The 14039-nt window shown below is 39.5% G+C and overlaps 1 protein-coding gene across 7 annotated transcripts in view; it reads right to left on the reverse strand.

The window, feature by feature from the left end:
* Window positions 1–14039, reverse strand: part of ROBO1 (roundabout guidance receptor 1) — a 587021-nt gene that overhangs the window by 409361 nt on the left and 163621 nt on the right. For 4 of the 7 annotated variants that reach the window (XM_074192260.1, XM_074192259.1, XM_074192257.1 and 1 more), the window contains exon 1: window positions 1227–1389. The exons of 2 other annotated variants lie outside the window; for them this stretch is intronic. In XM_074192260.1, the coding sequence (XP_074048361.1) occupies window positions 1227–1374 (148 nt within the window). In that variant the 5' untranslated portion in view covers window positions 1375–1389. Of the gene's footprint in view, window positions 1–691; window positions 784–1226; window positions 1390–14039 lie in introns of those variants that run through there. One more of the 7 variants, XM_074192261.1, reaches the window with a different exon arrangement.

Here is a 14039-nt window from a genome sequence, read left to right on the forward strand (position 1 = left end):
TAAACAGAAAAAGGTAAAAATGGGGGTTGAGGGGAGGAGGGTGTTAAAGATGAAGCAAAGAGTTTACTTACATTTAAATTCATTTACCTGTCCAGAGGGGTACAGTGGTCATCTGAACCACCCTAAATCATTTTTAAGAAACAACAGGCAAAAGAAGTTCCCCTTTAACCTCTCTCCATCATTCATTTGACCTCTGGTAAGTAAACATTTCTCAAGCTGTTGGGATTTTCTTGAAATCAACCAAGTGATTTTACACAGTGGGGAACTCTGAATTCTGATTTTCCAGCAATTACTCTGCTTAAGTAAAGTAACTGTTTGGAATAGTCAAAGACCGAAATGAGCTGCAAAAAAAAAAAAAAAATCACAATTGTTTCTTAAATATGCAAAGTTTGTTGCAACAACCACGGTAAAAATTCCCTGAAGTGTACTTTTTGTGTGGAGTGTCGTCCCCCCCTATAAAAAGGCTAGAAAGAAGAAACGTAAAACTTTTGATTGATACCAGAATCTTTCCAGTGGGAGGGGGGGGAGAGGGAGGGGAGCTAAATTTACCTCCCTTCCCAACCCAGTTTCTTTGGGTTAAAAAAACTAAAACCAAACAAATAAGACAATAAAATTCTCTACCAAAAAAGAAAAAGACTCCTGAAATGGTTCTTCAACCTTCTAGTACTTCACACACAGAGTATAATATTACCTTTAAAATCTTCAAAAATGATCAGAACCTCAACTTGACCACACCAAAGAGGAGTTCCTTTCCAGCTGTTTCTTTCATTATACCTGCCCTTCCATCGGAGGCATTTCTGAGCTGCGCCGAGGAAGGGCGACTACCAGAGGGAGAAGTTATTTCCTGCAGTTCCTTCTTGATGAGGCTTTTAATTACAGACTTGGTCTACATAAAACAAACGGCTAATAATCCCTTTTCTGCTCGTCGGGGGAGGCGCGCCAGGCTCCGAGGGCCGGCTTCGGGCAGCCCCGCGTCTGGCGGCGGCGCCTGTGCCCGAGCGGCGGGGTCCAGGAAAAAAGGGGCCCCCGTGCCGCCCGAAGGTCCCGCTGTTCTCCTAACCACTTTGGAAGGGGGGGAAAGGGGGGGTTTTATATTAAAAAAAAGGGGGGGGGGAACGTGATCTAAAAGCTTCAGGTAGCGGACCGGCTACGGCCAGACCCCGGACTCCGAAAAAGTGCTGCTGTTTGGGTGTGGAGAGGGGAGAATGGGAGCAGAGACGCGTTACCTGAGCAGAGACACAGCAATCCCAAGAGGTAGAGGTGGGCGGACTCCGCGATCATTGTCCCGGGGCGGCTGCCGCCAGCAGCCTCATGCCAAGCGGGGCGAACGCGGAGCCCCCAAACGCGCGGACCCGCACTTGCGCGCACGCACATACACACAAAAGCCGGCTGTGGGCGCCGCGGGCCGCGGCGGCAGGAGTGTGCCCGGGCCGCGGCCGGCTGCCCCCGGCGCGGACCCCGAGGCTGGCGCCCGGCTCTGGGGGGTGAGGAGCCCCGCGGCTCTCAGGGACCATCCAGGGGGGACAACAAAGGGCGGGCGCCCCGACGGCCAACAAGTTGCGGGCGGGCGGGCGGGCGGCGCGGGCCCTAGGCGGCGGCGGGGCAGCCTCCTCCCTGCTGCCCCATCACTGGGGGGACGCGGCGGGGAGCGCGGCGAGCCGCGGGGCGGGGGAGGCGCGCACGCCCCCGCGACGCCCCCACACGCAGCGGCCCCGCGCCGCCCGGACCATCGCCCCCTCGCCCCAGGCGGAGCAGCGCCCCCTCCGCCGAGACCTCCCGGACCGAAGCGGCGCCCCCCAAGCCTCCCAGGGGCGATGCCGGGCCGAGCCGAGCCGAGCCGGGGCGGAGCGGAGCGGGGAGCACGCTGGGGGCGGGCGCCGCGGCCGGGGCTCGCTCCGGCTCCGCCGCCGCCGCTCAAGTTTCTGCTCTCCCGGCGGCTCCGTGCTCCGCTCGGGCGGCGGGTGCCCCCTCCCTCCCCTCCCTCCCCTCCCGGGCAGAGCCGGCTTAAAGGGGCCGCGCCGCACACTCACCCGGGCCGGCCTAACCACTCCCGAAAATCCCTTTATTTATTTGTATCTCTAAACTTCAAGCGGCGCTGCAGTCCAGGGCCGCGGGGATCGGCCCCACGCTTGGAAATCCAAGCGTAACATGAACACACCAGCCCCCCATCCCCTCCCATCCTTCGACGCCCCCCCGCACGTTCCTCAAAAATGGAACCTCCCAGCCAAAGACTTCCAAAAAAAACCCCTCCCTGGTCCTACTTAACCCTTTCGTCGCCACTTCCAGCAGCATCTCTACTTCCCCCATTTCCCCATCCCTCCACCTTCTCAGCTAGACTACCTCCAAAAAGGGGGGGGGGGGTGGAGCGCTTATCATTCCAACCAAAAAACTCATCCCCATAAACCTGGAGGGGCTTAGGGGGTTGCTTCGATTGTTTTTTTCTATTCGCACCCCCAACAAAGTTTTGGGGTTTATTTCTAATTATTGACAACCCTCTAAAAAAAGAGAAAAAGAAACCCCAGGGGGCTATATCTTTTTTTTCCTGGTTCAGGACGTCCTGCTTTAACTGATCTGAATCTCAACTTAAAGCGGGCTTTGAAGAAGAATTTTAACTAGAGGAAAGTGATTAAGGAAGGAAACAATGAAAATATTCTGGACGTCTAGTGTCTAAATCATCTTGAGTTTTAGCCTTTCAAATAGAAAGTGTACCTCGATTGTTATTGTTCTTTTTTTTAAAACAGTTGGGGCCGTAGGGAAGAAAATGTAGAAAAGGAAGACAAACTACACAATAAATGCTGATGTAATTTAACAATTAATGTAACAGTGTCCCGAGGATAGAATTCATTTCAGATGTTTTGGTTTCTGCGGGTTCATCAGCGAGCTCAAATAAACATCCTTCCTTCCACTAGGAGATGGGGGAGAAAGGGGTGGGGGCGGGGAGGATAACGAGTTTACAGCTTCTATCCTCCAGAACTTTAAAAAAATAAAAGTTGAAAAGTAATTGAGATTCTTAATCCTAAACAAACTCACTGAAAATTCAGTAAACAACTTTGAGATAAGAATTGAAAACCTCTAAAGATTTTTTCTCAGAATTTAAGACCAAAATATCCTATGTAAATATTGAAAACAAAAGTTCCTCGAGTTGAACTTTTGTTAAAGAGAATGAGGAACATCACCTTTTTTTTTCTCTGATAAAACATCCATTTAAACTGATCGATATGATAGAGAAACAAACCAAGGAAGGCATCGTTTTTTTCTTTCTACCAAAGAGAGAAAAGAGAAGGGGGATAGGGGTGGGGGAACACCTAAATCCTTTAAATCCCCATAGCATCTAAATGCATTTTCTAAGGTCTCAAACTTTCCCTTGATAAAGGATACGAGCTTTTAAACAGAAAATAAAGCAAGGTGTCATTTAGTGTGATTACCTCAAATTGGGTTTCCTAATCTCCAGAGAATTAATACCTCCCAAAATATTCCATTTCTACTTAGCCTTTGGGCAGTGATTATTGGGAATAGGCAGGTAAACTGTGCTTTATTTCTGACAGTCTTTCTTTGTCGGGGTGAGAGAATTCAAATGAAATCACTTAGAAGAATTCACTCCTAAGCAATAAGAAGCCCTAGGCCCCATCCAAGTCCAGCAGACTTAAAATGAGCAGAGTCTAGTTTTTGCTAAACTGCTATCCTTCATCTCATCTGCTTCCAACTTCTTCCTTGCCTTTTCCAAGCTAATATCTCTTCAGGTTGGATGGGGAAATGAGATAGACAATTAAGTAGCTCAATTTTATGACATTTCCAACAGATTTCTAGAGGTAGGTCATCAGGTGATCACTATCCTTTTTGTGGCTGAACTCTAGGCCTCCTGATATATATATACATATATATATTCCTCTAAAACAGGCTTCAAGCAAGTTAGTTTATATTAGAGATAATAAAGCAAATAAACAATAATACAAAATAAAGTGTAAAAGTACCTAAAAAGACATAAAAAGCCTTCTAAGATTTCTAAGAAGGATGAAAAGAAAAGAAAGAAATGTTCTTATTTGACAACATAATAGGAACTCTGACAAAAGTAAGTCAAGCAACATTAATTCCGAAATGGTCCCCCTTGTCTATTACTGAACTCACTTCTGTTCTTTTCTGTACATTTTAAAATTTTCTTTGTTTATATTCTTTGCTCCTCTTTTTTAGTAAGAAGTACATCACCATCTCTTATTCCTCTCCTGAATCTCCCTTCTCTCCTCCAGAAAAGTCTTCCCTTGTAACAAATAAACATAGCCAAGAGAAACAAATACATGTGTTGCCCATGTCTGAACATCCACGTCTACATTTGCAAGCATCATTCTGTACCTCTAGTCAATCACCTTTCTGTGAAGAGAAAGAAGGTAAACCTCATCTTTACTTCTCTGGGATTATGGAATCATAGTCTAAAAGAAACCTCAAAGGACATCAGTTCAGTACCTTTAGTTTATACATAAGGAAAACAATTCTAGTTCTTCTCACTTTTACTCTTCACCAGTCTTCCCGGATTTCTTCAAGTCCATCACTTTCATTATTACTTATGGTAAAATAATATTCCATTCAACAGTCTTATACCACAATTATGAACATGATGTAAAGTGAACACATTTCACTAATTGATGGGCAATCCCCTCCTTAGTTTCAAGTCATTTGAACCACAGATCCACTAACAAGTAGCACATCAGTTGCATTGTCCACACTTCCAAATCACTTCCAAAAAAAGTCAAGTGTTGGTGATACAAAGAAAGGTCAAAAACATCACAGCTCTCAGAATCCAAGGTCTCATGGGAGAAACAACACATAAACAATTATTTAAGAACAAAATATGTACAAGATAAATTGAAGAAAATTTTGGAGGGAAGACACAAAGAATGAGGAAGAACAGGAAAGTCTTTTTACACGAAGTGAAACTTTAGCTGAGATCTGAAGAAAGCAGGAAAGACAATATGCAGAGATAAGCACGAAGAGAGTTCCAGTTATGGGAGACAACCTGTGAAAATTCACTGGAAAGGATAGGAATATCTTGTTTGAGGAAACAACAAGGAGACAAATGTCATCGAAACATGAATATATTGTAATCATTTAGAGGAACTAGGTGTAAGAAGACTGGAAAGGTAAAAAGGGAATGAAATTATAAAAAGGCTTTTAAAAGCCAAATAGACAACTGTATACTTAATCCTCGAGGTAAGAGGGAACCTCTTCAGTTTATATTGAATACCAAAGCTATGCTTTGCAAAGATCACTTTCATGACAGAATGGTGGATGAATTAATGTGGGAAGAGAATTGAGGCAGGGACACCAAGCCAAGGTCATTGCAAATAGTCCAGGCATGAGGTGAAACAGTTTAGCACCAAGATAATGGTAGTATCAGGCAAGAGGATATGAATAAGAGATACTAGGAAAACAAAATTGACAGGAATTGGAAACTGGCTGAATATGGAGAGTGAGAGAAAATGAGGAGACAAAGATGACATCCACGTTGTATGTTTGGATAACTGAGTCAATAATGCTATAGAAAATAATCAAAATGTTAGGAAGAGGAGAAGGTTAGGAGGGAAAGATAATGAGTCCAGTTTTGAACATGTTAGATGTAACCTACATATGTTGCATTCAATTCAACATACTTAATAATCATGAAAATGAGATATGAAATGAAGTCAGGAAGGAGGTTTAGAGCTGGATAAATGTAAATGAGAAAAATAGAGATAAAAATTTAATCTATAAAAACTGATTAAGATCACTAAGAAAAATTGAAGAAAAGGAGAAGAAAAGAAAGCCCAGAAAAGAGCTTTGGGGGATACCCACAATTAATGAACATGACTTGGATGATAAAGGAGAAGAATAACAGGTAGAAGAAGCAAGAGAGAACTGCTGTGTCCTTAAAATCTGAGGAGAAGAGAGAACAGAGGATAATTCAAGGAACAGAGAATAATCAATGGTGTTTAGAGCTGCAGAGTTCAAAAAGACTAAAAAGAGCAGTTTGGGTTGAAAGAAATCAGACCAGAGAGTTTTGAGAATTGAGAAGAAAGGAAGTAGAGGCAACTACTGTAGACTACCTTCCTTAGAAGTTTAGCTATGAAAGGGAAGGAAAATATATTATGATAGATTTGGATGAAGTGAAGGTTTTTGAGTATGGAGGGGACTTGGTAATGTTCTTGTCATCTTTGTCAATTTAATAGGTTTGAGGTAGAACCTCAGATATTTTAATTCATATTTTTCACCATAACTGAACATTAGGACCTTTCTTATTTTCTTCTTCTAACTACCAGTTCAAATTCATTCACTGCCATTAAGGAATAGATGTTCTTAATATATATTTTCCTTATTTATCTTAGATCTAAGAACTTTGCCAGATGAATCTTTATTTTATTTTTGCCCTGAGCATTGGAGCCAACCAGATCCCTAGTATATAGGCTAAAATGTTTGGAATATTTAACACAAGTCACTCTGTTAGCAGATACACAGCCAGTTGTATAAGAAAAGGTAACAATTCTCACATATTTATCTGAATGAAAAATTTTAAACTATTTTTGTACTCTGTATAGTGCAATCAGTAATATTGGAATATATGGGCAATTTAGTATTTACTGCACAATCACCATATGTCCAAAGTTATGCAAGATACTCATAGTAAGAAGAGTACAATTCCAAGGAGTTTATACTTTACTTACCCAATTACTTGCCCAATTAGCTTGAAATGATTAGAACAATATATAATATTATATAATCAAATTCCATTGAAATATAATGAAAATTTTAAGTGCTGCAGAAATTCAGAGAAGAGATTCTTGGGTTTGGTACAGAGAAGCATCACATTATTAAAATATCTAGCAACATCCCTCAGAAGCAGCATTGGATAGAATGCTGAGCCTGGAGTCATGAACATCTGAGTTCAAATTCAGCCTCTGACATTTACTAACTAGATTTTAGGCAAGTCACTCAACCTCTGTCTGCCTGAGATTTGATACTTAAGTAAAATAGCGCCACCTTCCAGGGAGATTGTGAGCATCAAATGAAATAATACTTATAAAGTATTTAGTACAGGGTCTAGCACATGATAGGAACTTTCTAAATATTTGTCACTTTCCTTCCTTTTTTCCTTTTTCCTTTCCTTCATTACTTATTTTCTTTCTCTTCATAGGAAAGTACCTTCTTTTAATCTATTCTCCTCTGTTCTAAAATGCTACAAAGTATTTTGCTTTCTCTGGGTGGTTTTGACATGGATTTATATGACCTCACTTAGGACTAAAAGAAGAATAGAATTTCTAGGGAACTAAACCACACTTAGCAATCTAAGGAGGCAGTTTGACTAGAATATTGGAATCAGCATCAGGAAGATCTGAGTTCAAATTCTATCTCAGATACTAGCTATATGATCTTGGGCAAGTCACTCATTCTTTGTTTACCTTAATTTCCTCTTCTGTAAATTTGGGATAAATTAGCATCTACTTCCCATGGTTGTTGTGAGGATAAAATAAGATATATTTGTAAAGTGTTTTACAAACATTAAAATGCTACATATATGCTATTTATATTTAAGGCACTAGCAGCCATATTAATTTTGTCAACAAAGGGTAGAAGTTGTTTCTTCTGTTTTCACTTCATCATAAGATCCATTCTCACTTGGCAAGAGCAGTTCCTTGCTAAAACTCAATCTATTGTGAGCTCTGGTGGCTTTGTGGTCTCATAGATGTGAGGGTATTCCCTCAAACAGTACAGACTGCAACTATAATGGGAGTAAGCATTGCCTTGATATCCTCCTCCAAAACTGAGTCAGTTCTAGCAGACTATGTACTGTATTTCCCTGTGTATAAGATGCACCTTAATTTTGGGGCTGTAAATTTGAGGAAAAAAGTTATTATATAAAGTTATTGAACTGAAGTTTTATTCATCATAAAATTCATACAACTCCTCATCACTGTCAAAACTCCCATCCATTAGCTTGTCCTCATCTGTGTTTGATGACAAATCAAATGTCTTTGGAGAGACTCAGATTGCTCTCCTGCCTGTGTTCTGGTCTGTGGTTGACCACAAGCACTCCATGGACAAGTCTGCTGCATGTACACCTGCTTACTCCAATTCCATTTCATGAACTTGAAGCATCATTTATGTCCTCCTTTGAAATCAGTAACTTCTTGTTCATCAGCAATTCTTCTTGCCTCTTGCTGAAACATCTTTGTGGATACAGAAATCCCACTTGCCCCTTGCTCTTCAATCCATAGCTTCAATTCCCTCTCTAAATCAGGCCATTTTGTTGACTTGCCTCTCATGGCCTTCTTCTGCCATGGCATTTCTTCTTCCCATAGCCAGTCTCGATTGTTTTCTCAATTGGATGAGGACCAAACTGTTCAGCAGCATGATTTCCATTCACTTTTGCAAACTAGATCACTTTTAACTTGAATTCAGCACTGTACAAAAATCTTTTCTGAGCCATTTCTGGGCAGAACGTGGCAAAATGTAATCTAATATACTGGTAACAAATGCCAAACAATGAGCACAAAGACAACAAGCACAAAAAAGCAGAAAATGAAAGTAAAATATCTACAACCACTGCATGAGATGCTCACAGTTTTTAGACCCCAAATTCTTTGAAAAATGGTGCCTCTTATACATGGGTAAATAAAGTATGTCCTAACTAACCCCTTGGTTCTTGATGCTTTAAAATGATGCAACAAAAACCTGGTGACCTCTTAGTTTTCATCCATCCAGGATGACAACGGGAAGTAGATAAAAGCACATTTAAAAGAAGATTCAGCTTCTGTTCGCTCATTCTTTTTCCTCTACTTGTCTGAACATGTGACTTGAAACTCCCTCTCTCTTGAGGATGCATCTATATCAACCATGATTACTCCAAATCTGATATAGCCCATGATTATTTAGATTCCTTCTGGACCTTGTCTACATGCAGGTGATTCCCCCCTCCCTAATTTAAGTTCTCTTCTAATTATACCCTCCTCCCTTTAGAATATAAGCTCCTTGAAAGGCACAGATTGTCACTTTTTGTTTGTTTGGATTTTGCAAGGCAATGGGGTTGTGACTTACCCAAGGTCACACAGCTAGGTAATTATTAAGTGTCTGAGGTGGATTTGAACTCAGGTCCTCTTGACTCCAAGGCTGGTGCTCTATCTACTGCTCCATCTAGCTGCCCCTATCAATATGATTTTGTGCATCTTTTGGGTAATAAAGATAAGGCAAGTGTTACGTATTCCTACTTTAATAATTATACTTCTATGAACTAGGATTGAATAAATCAATCAAAACTATTGAATTAAGTGTGAACAATTTAGTTAATGGACAGGCATAGGGTATGGACAAGAGAGAGAACAGAAGGTTCAACACCATTGGATGAAATAGAATAGCTTAGAAATGGAACATTTCAGTAGTTATTTAGGACAGAAGAGTTCTAGTCAAGTCCCTAAGAGGGAATCCTTTGGGGATATATGAGTGGAGGTGGGAGAATAAAACCTCTATGTCATTCTCATTTCCCTCCGTTGACCAGAAGTAAATCTTTCAAACTTAGAAAAGTCTAGAAGATTTGCAGTTCATACCAGTATCCTTACAGGAACTAATCCTAGTTCAGAACTAATACTTCTTTAGAGAAGGGTAGTAAGTGCCCCACCTGCCTTGGACTCATAGGTTCTGGGTAGTTATACAATCATTCATGCTTGCCCATCTTATATAACTTTTTTCATAGGTTACCATGGCTAAATAATCAATAATGACCAGCTTACTGATTAAGAAGCTCAATATTTTTAGCAAGGCTTATCCTTTGAAAGCAGATGTAGTCTATTACTGGAATTACTATATGACATGCCACAGTTGATTAAGAAGTCTTTATAATTCTTTGTAGCAGTCCTCTAGATGCTATATCAAATGACTTTTATCTCAGTTCCCCTTCTTAACCTGTTGATCATCTCCTCTTGAATGGTCTCTCCTTTCTTAGTTTTTGTGGTATTCCACTCTCTTGGTTCTCCTACTATCTGTCTGACTCTTTCAATGAATTTTCATCCATTTAACACCAACTAACTGTGTCCCCTAAGGCTCAGTCCTGTGCTTTCTTCTCTTTTTTTTCTTTATACTATCTTGATTGGTGATCTTATAAACTCCTATTTTTAAATTTATTTAAGGCAATGGGATTAAATGACTTGCCCAAGGTCACAAAGCTAGGTAATTATTAAGTGTTTGGGGTCGAATTTGAACTCAGGTCCTCCTGACTCCAGGGCCGGTGCTCCATCCATTCACAACCCAGCTGCCCCAACTTCTATGGTTTTAATTATGATCCCTATGCAGATGATTTCCATAGATGATCTTTTGCTCCAGTTTTTCATCACTACCTGCCTACTGGACATTTTGAACCAGATGTTTCATGGGTAGTTCAAACTTAACATGTATAAAACACAATTCATAATCTTTCTTTTCCCCCCAATCTACCTCATCTAAATTTCCCTGCTACTATTAACCGCATTAATCTTCTTACTCCTCATAATCTTGGTGTCACCTTTAACTCTTCATTTTCTTCACCCCAAATTTCCAGTCAACTTTCAATTCTTGTCATTTCTGCATTTACATTTCTTGTATATGTCCTTTTCTCTCTGCTGGCTCAATTACTACCCTGGTTTTAATCCTCATCAGTTTTAACTTGAACTATTGCAATAGCCTTCTCTATGTTTTTTTTCTTGGCTTCCCCTACTTAAAACATCCTCCTCACATCTATCATACCTGTCAGGTAAATTTGAGGTTAAATATATTTTTAAAATGAGTTTGGTAATCCAATCACCTTTATAATATTGTGTTTATATGAAAAAATGTTTGTTTCAATTTTCTTATAAATATATATTTTAGAATGTAATTGTTCATAAGTTGGCATCTATGTTACAAATTTAAATACCAATCTTATAAACTTATATTCATAGGAAACTACAGTTTAAGGAATTTCCTATTAAGTTGATTATGATCTATGGCTTAATAGGTGAATCCTAGAGAGTTACCTGAGTGATGTTGAGGTTAAATGATTTGCCCAGAGATAGACAGTTGGAACTAAGCATCACAGGTGGGATTTGGACCTAGGACTTCTTAACTTCAAGACTCTCCCAAGCCTAAAATTCTAACCTTATGGCATGCTTACTATTCTTATTTCTTTTATCTGATATGAGGAGGAAAGTACATATTTCAATACAGAATTACACATTTTTTTAACCATTGGTAGCTAATATTGACCACCTTGCATACATTTCAGTTAATAAGGCAAAAATTTATTATTAATTTTTTTGGTATTTGCAAGACAGTGGGGTTAAGTGACAGGCCCAAGGTCACACAGTTAAGTAATTATAAGTGTTTGAGACTGGATTTGAACTCAAGTCCACCTGATTCCAGAGCCAGTAATCTGTCCACTGTACCACCTAGCTGTCCCCAAGGAAAAATTTTTTAAGAACTATATCTATCAAAGGGGCAGTTAGGTGGTGCAGTGGATAAAGCAACGGCCCTGGAGTCAGGAGTACCTGGGTTCAAATCCGGTCTCAAACACTTAATAATTACCTAGCTGTGTGGCCTTGGGCAAGCCACTTAACCCCATTTGCCTTGCAAAAAAAAAAACCTAAAAAACCCCCAAAGAAATATATCTATCAGGGTGGCTAGGTGGCATAGTAGATAGAGCACCAGCCCTGGAGTCAGGAGTACCTGAGTTCAAATCTGGCCTCAGACACTTAATAATTACCTACATGTGTGGCCTTGGGCAAGCCACTTAACCCCACTGCCTTGCAAAAAAACTAAAAGAACAAAAAAACAAAAAAACAAGAAATATGTCTATTGTTAGCAAGCACCATTTGCCACATTTGTCTGAGTAAACTTCAATGTTTAACAAACATTTTTTGACAAATGTCTTACTTAGTCTCACATATCTCAAGCAATGTAATATTTTAGAAGAAACTGATGTTCACAGATATTGTATGAAATCACACAGTTAATGTTGAGACTAGAATCCAAACTTTTTTGTTTCAAATTTGAAATCCAATGCACTTTTCCCCTTCATTATGAGCCCTCTTAAAGAAAGGAAATTCAACAAGTTCCTTTCCTGCTGATTATTTCAGAAACACTTTTTATGAATGTTACTATCAATAGGTAAATTAAGTAGTTCAATTCTTAAATTGTGACATTTCTTATTTTTTTAATTTAGTATAATTGAGGAGTGATGGCAAGAAAAATGTCTTCAGAAAAGTATTTCTCTAAATATAAAGGTTGCCCTAATATTCATAAAGGCTGTGATCTGGGGAACAGAACCAGTTAATCTAATTAGAGTAAAATAATATAGGTTATCTAACTTTCCATACCTCACAACTATGACAAATCAAAGAAACTACTATAAGTTTAGTTGCAACTAATTCACTGACATGATCATGAAAAGAAGTAATATGATAAACTTCACAAGATCATCCAAACTAAGACAAAATATACCTCAATGCACAATAATTTCAGTGTTAAGAAAGACATAGAAGAGAGCATGAATAACAATGTTGGAAAATTTAGTATTGGATCAAGAATTTATAAAGACTAAAGACTTAAAGGATTTTTCAGAGCTCTCATATATACATATCATAGATACTTGGAAATTAGATAATTTTGGAGTCATTCTATACTGCATATCACATAGCTAATATGTGTCAAAAGCAGGAATAAATTAAGGTTTTCCTGGCTCTAAGATTAGTTTTATCTTTTATGTTATGCTGCCTTTAATGAAAGTAAACTAAATATATGCCAATTATATTGAGTAGATGAAAAATTACTTTAGAGAGGGAGGTTTTAGTAGCTGGGGGAAGAAGGAGGATTAGGAAAGGCCTGTTGCAGAAGTTGGCATTTGAGTCAAACTTTGATGGAAGCCAGATATTCTGAAAGGAAGAGTGAGGAGAGAGAGGGAATTCCAGGTTGGACAGCCAATGCAAATACACAGAGACAGGACATGAAGTGCTGTGTATGAGTAATAATATACACCAATATGGCTGAATTCTTGAGCATATAGAAAGGGATAAATTTTAAGAACAGGAAAGGTGGGGCAAAGCCAAGATGGCAGAGAAAAGGCAGTTACTCTTGAGTTCTCACCCAAACCTTTATGAACAGCTTTAAATAATTCCATAAAACAATTCCTGGAGCAGCAGAACTCACAAAAGATTGAATGAAATAATTTTCCAGAAAAAGACAATTTAGAAGGTCAGCAGGAAAGGTCTGTTTCATCTAGGAGAGAGTGTAGCACAGAACAGCACAATCTGCAATACCAAAGACCCAGACCGGGCAAACTGGGAGAAGGTCTTGGGAGCCACTGAAACAGCAGCAGCTGCTGCTGCTTCCAGAGCTCTCAGCCCATAGATGATAAAGGGGTCAAACAACTGCTCAGAAGGAGAGTATAGGGTCTCTTTACTAATACTGAGGCAGTACTCTATTGTTTGGCACATACTGGAATCCAATATACAGTCCCTGGTGGCAATCTCAGGACTAGGAGAGAGCACTAACAAATCATAACTTGTCGAAGTGGAGCAAGGACCTTCATCAAGTTTGTGGTTTCTTGTAGACTAGCACAGAGGCCAGGAAACTAGTAAACACACCTTTCCTTAGATCATACTACCTAGAAAAAAAAAAGGAAAATTTACAGGTCCCTAGAATTATCTCTGAAAGCAGCTGCACAAAATCACTGGAAAAGGTAACATAAAAATTGACTGAAGAAAGCAATACTTTTAAAAGTAAAATTAGCCAAGTGGGTAAAGAAAACAATTTCTTTAAAAGCAAAATTAACCAACTGGAAAAGGAAACACAAAAACTAATTGAAGAAAATACAACCGAAAAAATTAGAATTGGACAAGTGGAAATTAATGACTATGAAACATATCAAGATTCCAATCAAACAATACCAAAAGACAGGAAAAATATAAAAGAAAATATAAAGTAGCTCTTAGGAAAAAGTGTCCAACCTGAAAATATACTTTTAAAAAAAGGATTATACTGGGTATAGAAGACAGAGACAGAAGATGGTAAAC

This window comes from Macrotis lagotis, chromosome 6 (assembly GCF_037893015.1).
Source record: "Macrotis lagotis isolate mMagLag1 chromosome 6, bilby.v1.9.chrom.fasta, whole genome shotgun sequence".
Lineage (NCBI taxonomy): Eukaryota > Metazoa > Chordata > Mammalia > Peramelemorphia > Peramelidae > Macrotis > Macrotis lagotis.